Here is a 20,167-nt window from a genome sequence, read left to right on the forward strand (position 1 = left end):
GCCACGTGAACACCCTGCCCTATAGACTTCTGACCCACCGACTGTCGCGCTTTTGGAGGGCGGGCTAAGAACCTAAGAGGACGAGTGTCATTGGCCAGGGCCCACACTAAGGAGGATGGCGACTGGTTTGCTTCAATCCTTAACCGTGAAGAAGCAGGTTGCTAGCACCCCCCCCCTTTACTGCGGCGAAGTATCATTGTGACGTATGGGCCTCGTCCAATCATTTGGTTATGGAACATTCTAAAACTTAGACAAGACGATTGTGATTGGCTGAAGGGTATAAGCCCGCCTCCTGGGTGACGTGTCTGCCTATGGATATCAGTTGCCAGAGAAACCTGGCTTTACTATGGCTGTTGGAGGGACGGCGGTGATCACACGTCCGCTGCTGGGAAGAAGTGGATTCCCATTTCAGGTTTCAGGGTGGGGGTGGGGAGAAAGGGTTGACGATTTCCTCTTCTCGCCGTGTATATAGAGAAGATTAACTAATGGTTTCACGATAGGGCAAGGCTGAATTCAGGTTCCGACGCCAACGCCCAGCTCGGGCTGGCTCCTGTTCTTTCTGTGTCTCGGTTTCCATGTTTGTGAAATGGTGATAATAAGTCTTTACCTCAGAGACATGTACCTCAGAAGCGTGTACCTCAGAAGCGTGTACTGTATGTTAGAGAGTATAAGGCATTTAATAGGAAGCCTAGCTCCAAAAGATAGTAGGTATTATTGTGGAGAGAAAAATCCGCATAACAGAATGAGGAAAAAAACATAAATTATGTAAATTCGTTCATTATAGTGCTTTTCTTGCCCATTGATTTCTTTCCTAGAAGAAATTAGAGCTATAAGAGAGATGTATCAGTCTTTACTGATGGAATAATGTACTATTTGGAAATTAGCTCAGAATAGCGGGGGTTGGAATTTTCCATATTGAAAAGTTTAAAAAAAAATGGGGGAGGGGGGAGAAAGAGATGGAGAAGGAGAGCGAGCTGGAGATGAACCACATGCGATGAGTAGGCCTTGTTTGGATCCTGATTCAAACACACCGACATTAAAATAAAAAGCTGTTTGAAATACATCGGGAAAATCTGAAGATGGATTTGATATTTGATGTGCTTTTAAGGAATTGATGCCGATTTTTTTTAGAGGTTATAATGGTATGGTGGTTGTGTTTTCAAATTGTCTTTTATCTTACAGAGATATAAATGAAAATTCGGATTAAATTTTTAAAATGTCAGGGATGGGCTTCAAAATACATTGATGACTAAGATTTGTTTCAAAATAATCCCAGAAGTGGGGAGGGGAATAGATAAAACAAAATTGGCCCTAAATTAATAATCGTTTAAGCTGAGTGATGGGCATATAGGGTTCCTTATACTATTGTCTTCCTTGGTATATGTATGAAATTTTCCATAGTAAAATACAGAAGGTCAGCTATTTTGTGAGCTTTAAAAAAAATCGGAGTTAGGGGGAGCAGTGGGTGGGGTTAGGGATGAAACAAGATGGCCTTCAGTTGGTAATTGTTGAAGCTGGATGATAGATTTGAAAGGGTTTATAAAATTCCCTGTACATTTTTAACCATTTGAAATTTTCCTTAATAAAAAGTAAAAAAAAAAAGCAAAAACAAATTACTTTCTCAAAAATCAGGATAAATGTACACTAAAGTAAATTTGAAAATGTAACCACAAGGAAGGAAAAAGAAACACTTGTACATTATTTATCAGCTTTGCTGTCCTTTGTGTGTGATAAAATGCAATGCTTGATGGAGGAGGAGAAAACCATCATCTCATATCTTTTTTTATGTCCTTTCCTGTCCCCTTGTTTGACCTTCTAGGCCATTATCAGAAAAAGCTAAGTTTGCTGCATAGTAAGGATCAGAAGGCCTGATCCTGATTACAGAATCTTGGGTAAGTGCCTCCCTTCTCCTGGCCTCTGTTCTCAAACAAGATAATTCCACATAACCTTCTTTACTGTCCAGGAATATTTTAAATATTAGTAAGTATCTATCTGGGAAAGCACTCCATTGGACAGATGGAGCTGAGTCCATTGGTGCTTCCAGTACATAAAGTACCTAAAAAACAAGAGGGCTGTGTAATCTTATATTCCTAAATAATAAAAGATACTACAGTTGATCCCTAATAGTTCCTTACATTTATTTATTGTTTTTCTTTGTGACATCCAGTATGCAGCATAATTTAGTGGTTAAGAACAAATACTGACTTCCTGAATTTAAAACCTGGCTCTGCCACTTAACTGTATGATCTTAGGCAAGATACTGATTCTCTTTATCCCTAAATTTCCTCAAAAGTAAAAAAAGGTAATAATAGTTCCTACTTCATAGGATTGTTAAGGGGATTACATATAAAGTATCAGGACAATGCTTGACACTAGTTAAGTGTTTGATTTATTAATAATTATGGTTCTATTAGTACTTCTGGTACACTTCTAAAAGCAGTGGATACCTCTTTTTGGAATTGTAAAAAAAATTAATACTGTTGGTTTCTCTCCTGATTTTCCAGAAGCGATAGTTACTAGAACTGAATTCTGAAATTATAACTTCTGATTCATCCTAACAATCCAGAAAGATATTGAGTCTATTGATAAGGGAATTTCCAGAAACTATAATTTTAACCAGCAAATTATAACCATATTCAGTCTATTAGCAGCTTTTATATTACTCCTCCTTTGTCTCAGATTCAAAAAAATCTGTGACACATAAAGTAGTCCCAAGATCCAGGAGATATTTGATATCAATGTAAGTGACACATATAGGTGCATTTAAAGGTTTATTCCAACAAACTATCGGAGATGTTCATACTCATTTTTGGCTTTAAACCCATACATAAAAATGTTAGTATTGGGAGTCTGCATTTCTGAATGGCCCATCACTTGCATAAAGAGATGAAGGTTTTTCGATCTCAACAGTTTCATTTTCCTACGGAATCACTATATATTCCTTTGATTTTTTTATTTTCTGAAAGCTAGGTTGCAGAGGAGGGCACTACCTGGTGAAAAACATGCAATAGATGCGTAGGCACAAAAGCCCTTTACAGGACGCCATTTGAGAATGATTAAGGGATAAAGGGAGGGAGGTGGACTGTTAGGCCAATAGGAGCTCAGAGAGGGCAAGAGCCAGAGTAGCCGGAAATGGAGAAAGACTCTAGGAGAAAAAGAAACGACCTGGCCTTTGAGGATGGGCAAGACTTTATAAGGAGGGAGGGAAACCAGTCTGAATGCTATGCCTACAAAATACATGGTACACCGTGATAATTAAAAGGCTAGCTATATGTGAAATCCATGGATAAGAATAGATCAGAAAAACACTGGATTAAATATGTATATTTAAATATAAATTTTTAGTCACAGAATTTTTTTTAATATATATTTCTTTATTGGTTTCAGAGAGGAAGGGAGAAGGAGAGAGAGATAGAAACATCAATGATGAGAGAGAATCATTGATCGGCTGCCTCCTGCACACCCCCACTGGGGATTGAGCCCACAACCCAGGCATGTGCCCTTGGCCGGAATCGAACCTGGGACCCTTCAGTCCGCAGGCCGACACTCTATCCACTGAGCCAAGCCGGCTAGGGCATTCACAGAATTTATATGTGATTACATTCTCCTTTTAATACAAAAATTTTAAATATTGCAGAGTAGATTGAGATTTCCTTTTCTCACCACCCCAATTCTCTTACTCTTCCCAGAATTAACAATTATTATCAGTTCTGTTTCTTTCTAGATCTAAGTTGTTATATTTCCTTCTAGATCTCTAAGTTATATACCTGTTTTAAAATATGTATGGATATATATTAAATATTGTTTTACTTAAATGTGCTATCACACTATAGGTACTGTTGTGCAACTTGCTATTTTGTTGTTGTTGTTAATCCTCACTGGAGGATGTTTTTCCATTGATTTTTAGAGAAAGTGGAAGGGAGAGGGAGAGACAGAGAGAGAAACATCATGTGAGAGAAACGCATTGATTGGTTGCCTCCCCCGCGCACCCCAACCAGGGCTGGGGATCCAGCTTGCAAACGAGGTATGTGCCCTTGATGGGAATCAAACCAGGACCCTTCCAGTCCACAGGCCGACACTCTATCCATTGAGCCAAACAGGCTAGGATGCAACTTGCTATTTTTAATCAAATTGTTTAGGGGGTCTTCATGTCCATTCATAGAATTCTATTGTATTCCTTTCATAGTGGCATTCCTTTAACTAGCATGATAGTCCATATAGTGGATAAACCATCTTTTATTTTGCCAAATCGCTATTGATAGTCCTCTAGCTAAAGTCCAGTGTTTTTCTACTTCAAATAATACTGCGTGGAACATCCTTGGAATTCATTTACAAATGTTACCCTAGGGCAGGGATAGGGAACTTCCGGCTGTGTAAGGCCTGCAAAATCATGCAAAATCATTTGATCTGGCCCTGCCAAAGCAACCACAGGAAGGACTTGAAATTCAATAAATCTAGGAGCTTTTTTTTCATAGCAACATAAATTTATATTGAGTGAATGGTGTTATACTACTAAATATCCAAATGGCCCTTAGCAAAAACAGGGTTCCCTACACCCCTGCTCTAGGGCAACATTTATGGCTTTAAACTATGATAATTAAACCAATGTGATACTGGTGTGAGAACAGACATATTGCTGTGACAGAATAGATAACCTAGAAACTGATAACTTTAAAAATTAAATAATCAGCCCAGCTGGTGTAGCTCAGTGGTTGAGTGTCAACCTATGAACCAGGAGGTCACAATTCGATTCCTGGTCGGGGCACATGCCCTGGTCTCAGGCTTGATCTCCAGTATGGGGCATGCAGGAGGCAGCTAATCAATGATTCTCTCTCATCATTGATGTTTCTATCCCTTTCTCCCTCTCCCTTCCTCTCTGAAATCAATAAAAATATTTTTTAATTGAACAATCAAAAATTACTGGGAAGAGAGTACCTTAAAAGAGACCCATATACCTATAGGAATTTAGAATGTTATAATAGCATATCAAATCAGCGGGGAAAGGATGGACTCTAATATTGGGGAAAATTTGTTATATATTAGGAAGAAACTAAAAAATAATAATAATATAGGAAAAATGTTTATCCAGTGTTGCTGAAGGTGTGGATGAACGAACTTTTACATTTTTGCTGGGAGTGCAAATTAAAGCAGTTCTTTACAAAGTAATTTGCCTCTACCTCATCAAAGAAATTAGCAAATCCTTTGAACAGTTTCCACTTCCTAATGCTCTAATATATCTGTACACTGATGTCTGTTACAGCATTTCTGTAATAATGAAGTATTGATATGGGACTGGTTAAAGTATGCTCTGTATGTTAATATGGGACTGATAAAATTATGCTCTGTAGAAATTACAGAATTATGAGGATATTAAAAAGCATGAGCTAGGTATATGCAGACAGAAGGAGGTCCATGAGAAAAGTTGCAGAGCAATATGTATTTCACTTTGTCAAGACCAAGTTAATGCATATATGTCCACTTATGTGTATAACATACACACTTAGTTTTAAAGGTATGTTATTTGTGTAAATGTGTACATAAAAAGATATGAAATCATTCTGGGATTGGGAGGGGATGTGGTAAGGAGAATGCCTGCATCTTTATGTATTTGGTATTCATAGGTATATAAAGTAAAGATTACTCAATAATTGGTGCCACAAAATAAATTGTGGAAAAGTATATAGATTTTCAGTCCATAATTTACATAATAAATTCTGGGTAGATTAAGGAATTAAAATATAAAATCCATAAAAATATGCCATCTTAATTTTTAAACTTAATGAAAGGGAAAACTACATATTTCATCATATAAAACTTAATCAACATCAGATGTAAAATGTCTGAACTATAAGTGTTGGAATCACTAATAATTGGGCCAGTGGGGGAAGGGAGACATATGTAATACTTTCAATAAATATTTTTTTTAAAAAAATGGCAAAGAGCAAGAGCTAAAATATAAATGGCCAATAGACACATTTTTAAAATGTTTAAAACATTAATAAATGCAAAGTGAAAAACTAAACCCATTTTCTTTACCAAATTTACAAATTAAATGAAGATAGCCAAATAGCCAGTGCTATTTGACCAGAGTATGAGATGGGAAATTGGGAAAACTTTTGGGGAAAGTAATTTGGCAACATATTACCTCTTGACCCAGTAAATTTGCACCTGGGAAACTTACAGAAATAATATGAAATGCTTTAATTACAGGATAAATTGAGGGGGCGGAAATAGCAAGTTTTTTTAAAGGGAAGATCTGAGATTTGATGTCCAGTAGGAGCTCATCTCTGTTTAAATGAGTATTTACACAAAAATTTAAGGTAGACAATTAAGGCAAACATACAGATGTTTTCATAATGCCTGAGCTTGACCTACAGAAGACAAGTAAAAACATATTTGACAACTTATCCCTAAATTGTGCCTCCATTCCCCCCATTAGTTGAATCACCTCACTTTGATTCACTATAGTATACCCACCTGGGACATAGGTGTTGCTTCAAAATAAAGCACTATAAAGTGCCAACTTTTTAAAGAAATGGTCTTTTTAAAAATATATATATTTTATTGATTTTTTACAGAGAGGAAGGGAGAGGAATAGAGGGTTAGAAACATGGATGAGAGAGAAACATCGATCAGCTGCCTCCTGCACACCTCCCACTGGGGATGTGCCTGCAACCAAGGTACATGCCCTTGACTGGAATCGAACCCGGGACCCCTCGGTCCGCAGGCCAACGCTCTATCCACTGAGCCAAACCGGTTAGGGCATAAAGTGCCAACTTTTTAAATGAAGGATGTGCCCAGCACATCTGTCACGGGTCCATAGAGGTAGAGTGCAGTGACCTGAGTAAGGCTATCCATAAACTTCTGTGACAAGTAAGAACCAGTCAATCAAAAGGATGGGTATTCCTTACATTTGCCGGGCTTTTGGCTCACAGGTAATAATAATTGCTTGATCTGTAGGATACTCAGGTGAAAATAAAGGTGCTGAGACAATTCTTTAGAAAGGCAGCTTCCCTGGCTTTATTCACTGGGCACAAACCTTGACTAGTGGTACAGCTATTTTCTGTGCAGTGTCAGATATTTCATTCAACTTGGGACTTTATATAAAAGATAGAAGCATTTGTAGAGAATGACAGAACTCACCCACTTAATGAGAGCCAGGTAGAATTCTTTTTGTAGTTTTATGCATACCAGTACACACATAATAGATACCAATACGTTCAGCTATCATTCTTAAGTTCCTCCTCACTAAGTAATTGCGGATGACCAATGTGCCTTCCAAAATCGTTTACTGTCCAATCTGGCTCTACTTCTGTGTGTTCTACAGTCTGGTTGGCACTGGTCCATCATCTTTTCTCTAATTTATAGATTAACTATTCCCTTGTTTATGGAAGCTCTGTACTGTATTAGCCCCAGGTGGTTTTTTTGAATTTCACCTATATTACTTAACTATGTCCCCATCACAATTTTTTTTAGAAAAAATTATTTTGTAAGCATGATAGTTTACAATATAATGTCATGCCACACTGGTCACTGATCCTTCACAGATTCCCAGGGGGTCATTTTCTGTATTCACAGATTTTGATGCTGAGGCCTACAGTTGCCCTTTGATTTCTGCTCAGAACTTTGTGCCCTTTCGAATATCATTTGTTTAATGAAAGCACTAGCACCAGGCCTTTATTCCCAATAACTGGCTTCCCTGGTTCAGGGCTGTAGCTTCCTAGCATTGCTTACATCTTTATTTCCCCCTCAGGGCTTCCCTGACACCTGCCCATGTTGTCTTAAGAACTGGAGGTTGGCAATGGACACAGACACTGGGGCTGTGGGGGCTTGCCCGGGGTGGGGATGGCTGGGGGGGGTCAATTGGGGAAAAAGGAAAACTTGTAAAACATGTAAAACTTTAAACAATAAAAAATAGAAAGAACTAGAGGTTGGCTAGAGGGCTTTTTCTGTGGGTGAAAGTTGTAGTTACCAGAGAAACTTAGTCCACCATCCCCCATTCTTTCATAGAGGTTACCCTGACCGTAACAGTCTGGTATTTCTCTATCAAGATATTTTTCTATGCACTTACACACATTGACTTACAGCAGAAATTGGATCACACTGTATATTAGAATTGAGACTGATGCTTATTTCTCTCCCTGTGCTGTCTCTTTGGGATCCTATTGTACCTATTATGCAACCTGCCTATTTACCTAATCTGTAATAATAAAAGCGTAATATGCTAATTAGACCGGACATCCTTCCGGATGAAGCTGGGGCTGCAAGGGCAGGTGGGGGCCAAGCCCCTTGCATGAATTTCATGCATCGGGCATCTAGTAATATATAATCGAACATCTTTGCATGTCAGTACATGGGTCTCTGCTTAATTCATTTGAATGTTATTCCATAGTGTGCATACATAATTTAAATTGCCGTTTCCCACCCTAGCCAGTTTGGCTCAGTGTGGATAGAGTGTCGCTTGGGCCCTGGTCAGGACTCATGCAGTAGGCAATCAATCAATGTGTTTCTCTCACATCGATTTTTCTCTGTCTTACCCTCTCTCTTCCACTCTCTCTAAAAATCAATGGAAAAATATCCTCGGGTCATGATTAAAAATAAAAATAAATTGCCATATCCCTATTGAAGAATAATTAGGTATTTCAGCTCTCCAGTATTTAAAAACATCCCTGCAATGAACATCTTTATGTCCTTGTTAACATGTGCAGGTATTCCTGCAAGGTAATATGATAGCTGTTTAATCACATCATGTTTATGAAATTCTTAACATGAACCTGTGAAGGCTATAGGTAATTTACCACATTCCATAGATGAGAAAAAGTTTACATATCTTGCCTAAGGCCTGACTACTCATATAAGGTGGAGCCTAACTAAAATAGATGTCTAACAGCAGAACTCGTTTTTTTCCCTGATACCACAATTGTAAACCGTGTGTTTATAATTAGATTATTTTTTCTGTGTTTCACAAAAACTCATCTTCATTGCAGATACTTGCTTTCCTTTCTAGGTTGTCTCCCACATCCTTCTATACCATCCCAGAAGATCTATAAGATTCAATCTGGAAAAGCATTAGAAGTTCTTAGAAGACCAAGAAGAAAGAGGATTATGTAAGTCAAAGAAATTGTTGCATTTGTCACACTATAAGAATCTTAGAACACTATTTTTCATCATATCTTACTAGCCCTTGCTGCTGCATTTTATACTATAGATTGTCCCTTTTCCTTATTGAAACTCAACCTATTTGGCTTCTAAAACAACATTCTCCTAACTCCTCTATGGCTACTTTGACCACTTTGTTTCACCTGTGGTCTCTCTCTCTCTGCTCACCTCTTAAATATTCTTTCCTAGTTTTTTTTGTGTGTGTGTTTTTTTTTCCGAGAATCCCATACTTGGTTCAGTTTTTCTTCCTCTCCTCTCCATGAATGATTTCATTGATTCTCATAATTTCCGCTACCATCTGTGTAGTGATTTGGCTCAGATCTCCATTTCTGGCTCTGGCCTCTCACCTGAGCTTTAAAGTCATATGTTTACTGAATACCTCACACTTAATAGATCCAATACTGAACTTCTTCTCTAATCCATTTTCTCCTCTGGATGTAGTCTCATTTGGTGATAATACTAATGACCATTCTCAGTACCTGGAATCATCACTAACTTCCCCCTCACCAATTTATCATCTCTTCCAACAAGCTATCATGAAAGTGTATCATGCACCATTTATTGTTTGCTCCCGAAATAGCCTATTTATAGCTATTATTGTACTAACCTTGTTGTTTTTATTTTTAATTTAATTTTTAATTATAGTGATTAAACAGGTATATACCTTACAATGTGATCGCCATAAGTCTACTACCCATCTGACACCGTACATATAGTTACTGACTATATTCCCTATTAACTGATAGTTTGTACTTCTTAATCCACTTCACCTTTTTCACCCATCCTCCCACCCCCTCCCATCTGGTAGCCATCAGTTTGTTCTCTGCACCTATGAGATTCTTTCTGTTTTGTTCATGGATTTTGTTTTTTAGATTCCACATATGAGTGAAATCATGATATTTGTCTTTCTCTGAGTTATTTTACTTAGCATAATAACCTCTAGATCCATCCAAGCTGTTGCAAATGGTAAGATTTCATTCATTTTTATCGCTGAATAATAAAGATGTGGTATATATATACATCTTTATCCATTTGTCAGTGGACACCTAGGTTGCTTCCATATCTTAGCTATTATAAATAATGCCACAATGAACATAGAAATACATATATCTTTTCAAATTAGTGTTTTCCATTTCTTCAGATTAATACCCATCAGTGAAATTGCTGGGTTACCTGGTAGTTCTGTTTTTAACTTTTTGAGGTATCTTCATACTGTTTTCCACAGTGGCTGCACCACTATGCAATCCCACCACTATCCTTGTTTTATAATTGTCACTTTAAATATTTGAATCCCTAGCACATAGCATAGTACCTGTTCTGAAGCAGATATGCAGTAATGTATGCTGACTGAGTAGATTAATGAATGGATGAATTACCTTTTTCCTATTTTATTGCTGATTCCAAAGTAACCATTAAAAGTCAGTGCTTTTATTAATTCATTAATTACCCAGGTTTAAAATTGCAGAGCCACTTTTGACTCCTCCCTCTCCTTCATTTACCAAATTCTGTATTCAGTTTCTCTTGACTCATCATCCTAGTTCAGGTCTACCTGGACTTCTACAGAAACCTATACTGCTACTCATTTTGCCTCCAGTTAAGTAAATCTTTCTTATTTCTTTCTTATTGTCATTCTTCCTGTTGAAAAGTCTTGAATTTCAATTCCACTGCCTTTTGTAATTTCTTCTCCACTTAATTTATTTTCTTCTCCAAAATTATATTCCTTTGTCTTGGGTGGTATCAAAAAAAAAGAATTTATGGGCAGGTCTGATGAGGTAGTGGGTGGTAATGAGGATAAAGGGAGGGGGTAGTAAGTCACTTAGAAATGGTTCTGAAATAGGACTTGAAATTCAAATTCCAAGAGAGTAGCATGTACTGTGCTTTAATGGGCCTTTATGAAGCATAGTGTGTTAAAGGTCACTATAGAAAACAACCAAGTAAAATACTTTATATATTACAGTGGTTGAAATAAAAACAGGGTTGAATGAGTTCCAGAAAGCAGGGTTCTCAAACTCGTGGACAACAATCTGCAGAAGAAGACAACTTCAAAAAACCAACTAGAAGCAATATGCAGAGAAGTAAGATGAGAGGGGCCTCATCAGGAAAGAAGACAGCTGGTCCACAGCAGAAGAATCTGGAACCAGCCCTCCCGGGCAGATGGGGGGGTCGCTCTGCAGAGAATCCCCCTTCTGGATCCGTGAGGAAGACCAGAAAGAACAAGCAGAAGACTCCTGGAAATGGGGATGGTGGCAGTACCAGCGAAGCCCCTCAGCCACCTCGGAAGAAAAGAGCCCGGGCTGACCCCACTGTTGAAAGCGAGGATGCATTTAAGAATAGAATGGAAGTTAAAGTGAAGATTCCTGAAGAATTAAAACCATGGCTTGTTGAGGACTGGGACTTAGTTACCAGGCAGAAGCAGCTGTTTCAACTTCCTGCTAAGAAAAATGTAGATGCCATTCTAGAAGAGTATGCAAGCTGCAAGAAATCGCAGGGAAATGTCGACAATAAGGAATACGCAGTGAATGAAGTTGTTGCGGGAATAAAAGAATACTTCAACGTGATGTTGGGCACTCAGCTGCTCTACAAATTTGAGAGGCCCCAGTATGCTGAAATCCTCTTGGCTCACCCTGATGCACCCATGTCCCAGGTTTATGGAGCACCACACCTACTGAGATTATTCGTAAGAATCGGAGCAATGCTGGCGTATACACCCCTTGATGAGAAGAGCCTTGCATTATTGTTGGGCTATTTGCATGATTTCCTAAAATATCTGGCAAAGAATGCTGCATCTCTGTTTACTGCCAGTGATTACAAAGTAGCTTCGGCTGAGTACCACCGCAAAGCCCTGTGAGGGTCTACTGACCACTCACTATTATGTCTGGTATCTGTAAACACTCTCTTTGTTCTTAGTCTTTTTCTTGTATAATTGATGTCCTTTAAAATTGTTACTGTATAACAGGGCTTATATTTCAGTTTTTCTGTTTTGTTTTAAACAGAAAATCAAAGGAGGAGTACAAGCTCCTTTTCTCATTTCAACATTGCTACCAGTGTACGCAGTAATTAGACAAAAAAAGAAACATTCAGTAGAACATTTTCTTGCATAGTTGACAACATTGCTTGAATGCTGGTGGTTCTATCCCTTTGACACTACACAATTTTCTAATTATGTGTTAATGCTACGTGATAAAAATGCCCTGATTCCTAGTGCCAAAGGTTCAACTTAATGTATATACCTGAAAACCCATGCATTTGTGCTCTTTTTTTAATGGTGCTTGAAGTAAAACAGCCCATCCTCTGCAAGTCCATCTATGTTGTTCCTTAGGCATTCTATCTTTGCTCAAATTGTTGAAGGATGGTGGTTTGTCTCATGGTTTTTGTATTTGAGTCTAATGCACGTTCTAACATGATAGAGGCAATGCATTATTGTGTAGCCACGGTTTTCTGGAGAAGTTGATATTTTAGGAACTGTATTTCAGATCTTAAATAAAATTTGTTTCTAAATTTCAAAGCAAGTAATTTGCATTGTGCCTTTAATATTACTAAAACTGACTCGTCAGCAGACCCAGGAAAGACCTGGGTGGTGTCAATGTTCTGACTCCTGGTGAATTCCTTTTTCTGTTGGGTGTGGCAGCCTGGAGTGTGCCCTGTCAAGCCAGTTGCCCCTCTCAGTGTGGCTTCTTAAGGTGGGATCACTTTATAGTGCTGCTTGGAAGAGCCATCTTTGGTCTCTGCTTCTTGCCCCTATGAGTTGGGCTGGGTATAATAGAATATTGTGTGGGTATTACAACAGTCCCTTAAACTTATGCTTTGCTCTTTCCCATAAGAGGAAGCATGGGCAGCCCCCTCTCTATTACCTCTATCAGAAATATTTGTAGATTTTGGGGCAAGGATAACAAGCAGCTTTCCCTAGTTTCAGCATTAGTGTCATATTTCCTGTTTTTATAATCCCTTGGACACAGCATTGTGAATCCTAGAGTAGAGGATCTGTGGAGGAAAGGGGTGATATTGGATGCCTATGCTTATGAGTCTACCTTATATGGAAATTTATAGTAAGAACAAATATGGAAGTAAGAATCACATATACTCCTACTGGATCAGTTCAGAGTCCCAGCAGGAAATAAGTGGGACTCAAAATGGATGATATAAGAGGCTTAATAATGAATTTTTCCCAAGCTGTCAGCAGAAGAGTAGGAGGGTCATGGTCTGCTAGGACTGCCACATCAAAGCCCCACAGACTGGGTGGCTTAAACAACAGGAATTTATTTTCTCACAGTTTTGGAGGCTAGAAGTCAGATCAAGGTGTCAGTGGTGTGGTTTCTTCTGAGGCCTCTCTCCTTGGCTTATAGGCCACCTCCCTGTGACTTCACATGGTCTTTCCTCTGTGCCTATCTGTCCCAGTCTTTTATTATAAGGAACCCAGTCATTGGATTAGGGCCCACCCTGAAGACCTCATTTGAACTTGATTCCTTCTGTAAAGACTATCTTCAAATACAGTCATATTCTGAGGTACTGGGAAGGTTAGGACTTGTGCATACAAATTTGGAGGTGACACAATTCAGCCTGTAATATGGTGTTACTACCTCTAGGAAAAGAAGGGGAGGAGTAGGAGTGGAGGTGAGAGGAAGGAGCAGGTAAAGAAAGAAAGTGGGAGCAGTGAGGGCTTACTGGAATGGTAGACAGCTGTATGGAATGGGCCACCTAACAGCAGCTGTAATCATACAGATGTAGTCAGCTTAAAGAGAATCAAAGGGAGAATCCAGGAGGTGGGGATGTACTTGACCTCACTCTTCCCTCCTTTCTATCCCCTATATTTCCCTTTGGCCAAACTAGAAGCCAAAGGGCAAGGAAGACCTTTGATGTAATTTATATAGACACAGCAGGGAGGAAAAGTAGATCAAAGAGACAATTGAGAGGTTTCTAGCACACATATTCCTGAAATAACCATAGTTCATACCATATATTCTTAGAAGAATTGTCCTCTGTGGGACCTAGGGCCTGCAACTACATGAGTTCTTAAGAACTCATCAGTTCAGAGGACAGTTGTAATATAGCTTGTGATACTCATGAAACACTCTATAAGGGTTTGTTTCCTTTGTTACTAAAACTTTGAATAGGAGGTCTAGCAAACAGATGGATCTTAGCTCGCATATTAGAAATGCCACATTTTAAAACTACCTTTAACTGAGCATAAAATGACCTTGAGATCTAACCATAGCATGTTGGTGTATTGGGGACCCTCATCTCCATTAGCTGTACAAACATCCTATGGTGTTAGCACCAGATCTCAAGTAGATTCCCACTGTTATCAGATGTCTGTCCACACTGGTTAAGGATGAGATGCTCATTTACAGTATCTTTAGCTCCCTTGTCCCTCCTGCCTCTATCCAATTCTCTGGGCAGGGGAATCTTTGGCAAGACTAGGTGCCCAGCTTACCTGAGCCTACCACAGAGTCTCCCTTGGGTCCTGACATGGAAGAAATACTCTTATCTCTGCTACTGGAAGGACCTGCAAATCCTGACCTCTCCTCTTCATGCTCTCAAATGCCCTCCATTCCCATCCAGAGACATCTGGCTTGATTTCGTCAAGGAATATAATCCTTTTCAAAATGTAAAAGCCACTGGCTTCCAGCAGCTTCTACTTCCCGTTCTGCCAAAAACCTCCCTCTCCTGGATCTCTGCAGGACATGGAAGAAAGAGAAAATATAAGAACACAATACACATGTTAGCATCTCAATGACTGATAATTCAGTATTTTCCAGTTAAGTTCCTACGTGGTTTCTTTTTATTTTAGCTGATTTCTTCTCTTAGTTCCTTTTTTAAAAAATGCCTTACAATATTCAAGAGAAGCCTTAAGTACTTTATTAGGATCTAAATCAGGCCATCCTATTGATAAAAGAAAGCAATTATAATAAGTGTTCCCAAACTATTACCTAAATATCTGTTGATTTAGCCCTAGCCAGTTTGGCTCAGTGGATAGAGCGTCTGCCTGCAGACAAGGATCCCAAGTTCGATTATGATCAAGGGCACATGCCTGAGTTGTGAGCTCGATCCCCAGTAGGGGGCATGCAGAAGGCAGCCGGTCAATGATTCTCTCTCATCATTGATGTTTCTATCTCCCTCCCATCGTCTCTGAAATCAATAAAAATATATGTATTTTTTAAGTATCTGTTGATTGAGCAAGATTCCCAATTCTGAAACTACACAGATGATATAATTTCATCTGACCATCTAGATGCCTAAATGGCTTCCCTTCTAAAAATAAAGGGTGGTTTTGAAGTACTGTATATTTTCCCCATGAGGTTCAGCACACAGCTGACAAGTTGGATCCACAATAAACAGCTGTAATAATTGTTATTACTTTCATCAATATCATTACATAAATGATCCCATTTTCCATTCAAGAGAATGTATGTGGATTGGTACAGAAGCATGTGAAATAACGGTCATGACACCATGAAACACCCAAAAAGTAAAGAAGGTGGCCATTAAATATAAGGCTTGTCTTGCCTAAGACAAACTTCTGGCACAGAATAAATGTTCAAAAATTATAATTCTCTCTCCCTTCCCAAAAGGAAAGGGTGAAAAATGCATGCCTAAGATCTGTGGTTCTCAACCTGAAGTCCACACACTCTTAAGGAGGTACCATTAAAAAAGAGCTTTTTCTCTTCTCTTTTTTCTTCTTTTTTTCCTAATTCATTATGAAGGTAACACTTAGCTGAGCTTTCTCTACAATCAAATGAACAGTGAACTATAATAATGGTTAACAGTTTGCTTGCTTATAAAAATGCCAATTATCAGAAGTTGTGTACATTTTTAAAATTTCAAAATGTGAAAGTTTGTATAAGAAAGAGAAGCTGGAGATAGTCACAATTTTGTTTAAAATATAAAAGATATATTATTTAATAAATTCTTATGATAAGCACTAAAAGATTAAAAATAGGATATTTAAATTCCTAAATACCAACAAAAACTCCATTGGCCAAACAAGCAGAAAAGGCAAGGAGGAAAAGGACACAAAGAGAAAAAAAACATGTTAAATAGAAAACACAAAGGAGGAAGGTAGAAATATATCTACAGTATGTCAGTAGTCATAATGTACATGCATTAAAATCATATTAAAAGGAAAACCTCAGATGGGATTTTTTCAAAGTACAGAATCCAGTTTCATGCTTTTTCTCAGAGATGCTCTCAAATTATCCAGAAAAGTTCAAAATAAAAGAATGGAAAAATATATAGTGTATATTTTCTATTCCCATCTAATAATAGACAAACATGGTAATTAACCATACCTTCACTACCATCACCATTGGCTGATCAGCATGATATGCAAATTAACCGCCAACAAAGATGGCGGGTAATTTGCATACTGCAGGCAGGGCGAGACACCGGGAGCCACCATCCAGGCCCCCGTGTGAGACCCCAGGAGCCGCCAGAAAGCCAGGCCACAGGCAAGGCGGCCTCCCGGGACCCAGGAGCCGCCTTGCCTGCGGCCTGTGATCATGATCGGAAAGCCCGGCCGCAGGCAAGGCAGCCCCCTGGGACCCAGAAGCCCATCGGTGAGGTCTGTAGGCGAAGCAGTGATTAAGCTATGAGGGGGAGGGTGGGGGGCGGAAGGAGCTACAGGAGCAGCTCTGACCAGAGACTGAAGACTCCAGCCAGAGCAAGGAGCAAAGACTGAAGGCTCCAGCCACAGTGAAGACTGTGTCCAGAGCGAAGATGGAAGGTGGTGGCCAGAGTGAAGGTCTGGGTCCTGGGTGCCAGAGGAAAACTGGTGCTGGCAGCCAGGGGAAAGAAGGCCTACTGCACGAATCTTCATGCAACGGGCCTCTAGTTTAATATATAGGCAAATAGTATTAATCAAAAGAAAGTTGGTGTAGCAAACTTAAAGCAAAAACATTAGTATTCACCCTCAGGACATGGCATATCTCCTGTGCTTCTGGGCCTGGGCTGATGCAGACATCACAAGCACTATGCCAGGTGCACACACAGCTAAAGTCACCACAGAACCACCCCAACAGGCTGGGACACATTCAAGGCCCTTCTGGGAGTCTGGGCAAGGTGGGTAAGGGAGCGATGGGTGAAGTTTAGACGGAGGTGGAGACACTTCACTGTACTCTGAGGAAGGGCCAGTCCCTTCTGCTTTAGCCCCAAGTTACCTGGTAAGGCCCAGGTCAGACATCATCTTGCTCAAAGATGATCCCAACCAATGTTCCCAGTTAGAAATCCTGGGGGCTTTATCTCCTCCCCTACAAAGTTCTCCGAAAGAGAAACAGAAGGAGGGAAAGGCAAAGTGCTCTGCCTTCAGATGGGGCCAGTCATGGTCCTCCAGGTAAGTACTAGTATGTCCAGGACTGCCTGGCCATCAGCTTAGGAGGGTCTGGTGCCTGCTGCAGGCAAGCCAAAGCCAGACAACCTGGAGATGAGTGTGGTTGGGGTGGGTCCTTCTAGTCCTCAGAGCACCAGGGGGATGGATTCATCCTGTCTGTAAAACTGCCACAGTGAGCCCCTGGACCCTCATCTCACCCACCAGCATCCACCAGGCTGCCATAACCTTGCAGACTGCTCTGGAGACACAAAGATCCCCAAGATGGTATCACAGAGAAAACAAGCAAAGGGCACATTCAATCTTGCTTTGCTTCATAGATACCTAATTTTCTTGTATTACACTTGTCACTTTTTAGTTTTTAATTTTTGGTTTTAGTACTTTAGAAAGGCATTCCCCTTGAATTCTTATGAATCTTTTTCTCATAGTTTCTTTTTTCTCACTCTATAGTTTACACTCCCTCTGAGCACACAGAAAACGATACTTCCTAGGCCCATAGCCTCCCCCAACCCTTGCTGTTAGGTGAGGCCATGTGATAAGTTTAGGCCAATCAGCTGTGCACAGCAGTGATTTATATGTTACTTATAGACTAAAGTTACTTTACAAGAGTGAGTGAGATTTCTAGGACACCCTCCCCTTGCCAGTGACCAGTGATGTTCTGGTTGTGAAACCTCTGTCAGCCAGTATCCCTGACAGACTATGGGAAGTAGGGCCCCCTCACTCCTGACCTTATCAACACATGTTGGCCATTTATTGTGATAGATATACACCTCCTCTGTGTTAAACCACTGAGGTTTAGAAGTTGCTACCTCAGCACAGGATTAGCTTAACCTGACAAACTCAGTGGTGGCTCTCAAAGTTTAGAGTGTAATAGAGTCACCTGAGAAACGTGTTAAAATGTATATTGTATGATGAAAATATATGGGGGGGACAAACATGGATTAGTGATGATGTGAGAGAATTATTCAATTATAAGCTCATTTTCATATCCTTTAGAATATTTTATTTTTTCATTATTAACCTTATAATAATACTAGAGGCCTGGTGCACAAAATTCATACATGGGGGAGGGGGCGTGGAGGTGTACCTCAACCTGGCCTGCACCCTCTCCAATCTGGGACCCCGCAGGGATCGGGCCTAAACCAGCAGTCAGACATCCCTCTCGCAATCCAGGACAACTGGCTCCTAACCACTCACCTGCCTGCCTGCCTAATACCTCCAACTGCCCCCTGCTGGCCTGGTCACCCCCAACTGCCCTCCCCTGCAGGCCTGGTCGCCCTCTACTGCCCTCTCCTGCCAACCTGATCTTGCCCCCAACTGCCCGCCCCTGCCAGCCTGATCTCGCCCCCAACTACCCTCCCCTGCCAACCTGGTCGCCCCCAACTGCCCTCCCCTGCTGGTCTGATCACCCCTAACCCCCTATTGGCCTGATCTCGCCTCTAATTGCTCTCCCCTGCCAGCCTGATCTCACCCCTTAGTGCCTCTGCCTCAGCCTCCACCACCATGGCTTTGTCTCGAAGGAAGTTGGACGTCTGGAAGATGGCTGGTTGACCCGGTCTAATTAGCATATTACCCTCTTATTAGTATAGATCAGTGATTCCCAAAAGTGGGCGCTACCGCCCTCTGGTGGGCGCTGCAGTGATCCAGGGGGGCGGTGATGGCCACAGGTGCATTTGTTTTAACTTTTTTTGTATTACCTTTCTATTCTGAGTTCAATAAATAGTTTCATAATTTCAAACTTCAATGTTTCTAATTTACACCTTTCTTTACTATATTTTACGAAAAAGATATAGGCCAAATAAGTTTGGGAACCACTGGTATAGATATATTATATAGGACAGGATTGCTTAAATGGGGGGGGGGAGTCCTTTTTCAGCAGGAGGAGATGCTTTTGGCAGACAAAAATACATAACCCCTATATCTGAACTGATAGCCAGCCATATGCACTATACTGCCAAACCGGTTATTAAAAAATTGAACCACTTTCTTATACCTTACACTAAGCAGCTGCTGTCCTTAAAACCCTTCCTCAGCCCCCACCTTAGGTTCTGCCTTTGCAGTTCACCCAGATTAGGTTCTGATTGGTCAGTTTCTAGGCCAGTCAACATCAAAAGCTCCGCCTCCTAGGCAGCCATTGGCTCCTCACAGTTCACCCAGATTAGGTTCTGATTGGTCGGTTTCTATGCCAGTCAGCAACAAAAGCTCCACCTCCTAGGCAGCCACTGGCTCCTCAAAGTTCACCCAGATTTGGTTCTGATTGGTCAGTTTCTATGCCAGTCAGTGTCAAAAGCTCCACCTCTTAGGCAGCCAGTGGCTCCTCTGGGAATTCCAGAACAGCTCACTGACAGCTGTCTCTCTCTCCTGGCCTATCTCCGGGCCTGGTCTGCAGCCTTCGCAGCAGCTGCTGATCAGGCCCTGCCTCTCTCTCTGAGCCTGATCCACAGCCCACCTGCCCACTGCCCCGCCTACCAGCCTTGCTGTGATAGGAGCCTGTGGGCTGTGGGGGAGGGCCCAAGAGGTGCTACATGCACTTCCTGGTGACTGTTCATTTGGTCGTTTTGGTCAATGGCTTTTTATACATATAGACTTGTTACACAGATACAGATATTCTATTTGGAAAAATGAGAAGGCACAAGCAAAGAGGAAAAATAAAAATCCAGAACTCTCAGAGATACCTTGTTAACCTTC

General features: G+C 40.4%; 1 protein-coding gene across 3 annotated transcripts; it reads left to right on the top strand.

Moving 5' to 3' along the window:
• The first annotated feature begins 281 nt into the window (after positions 1-281).
• Positions 282-12,668, top strand: MORF4L2 (mortality factor 4 like 2). Of its 3 annotated transcripts, none has more exons than XM_014459848.2 (4): positions 282-412; positions 1,820-1,892; positions 8,988-9,107; positions 11,117-12,668. In XM_014459848.2, the coding sequence occupies exon 4, from the start codon at positions 11,141-11,143 to the stop codon at positions 12,005-12,007; it is 867 nt and encodes a 288-aa protein (XP_014315334.1). In that variant the 5' UTR covers positions 282-412; positions 1,820-1,892; positions 8,988-9,107; positions 11,117-11,140; the 3' UTR covers positions 12,008-12,668. The 3 variants fall into 3 exon arrangements, with proteins under 3 accessions (XP_014315334.1, XP_006082351.1, XP_023614600.1); XM_006082289.3 differs by having other exon boundaries at positions 9,008-9,107; XM_023758832.1 differs by lacking the exons at positions 282-412; positions 1,820-1,892; positions 8,988-9,107 and adding an exon at positions 10,108-10,125.
• The last annotated feature ends 7,499 nt before the right edge of the window (positions 12,669-20,167 follow it).

Source organism: Myotis lucifugus, unplaced genomic scaffold (assembly GCF_000147115.1).
Source record: "Myotis lucifugus unplaced genomic scaffold, Myoluc2.0 scaffold_2, whole genome shotgun sequence".
NCBI classification, from domain to species: domain Eukaryota; kingdom Metazoa; phylum Chordata; class Mammalia; order Chiroptera; family Vespertilionidae; genus Myotis; species Myotis lucifugus.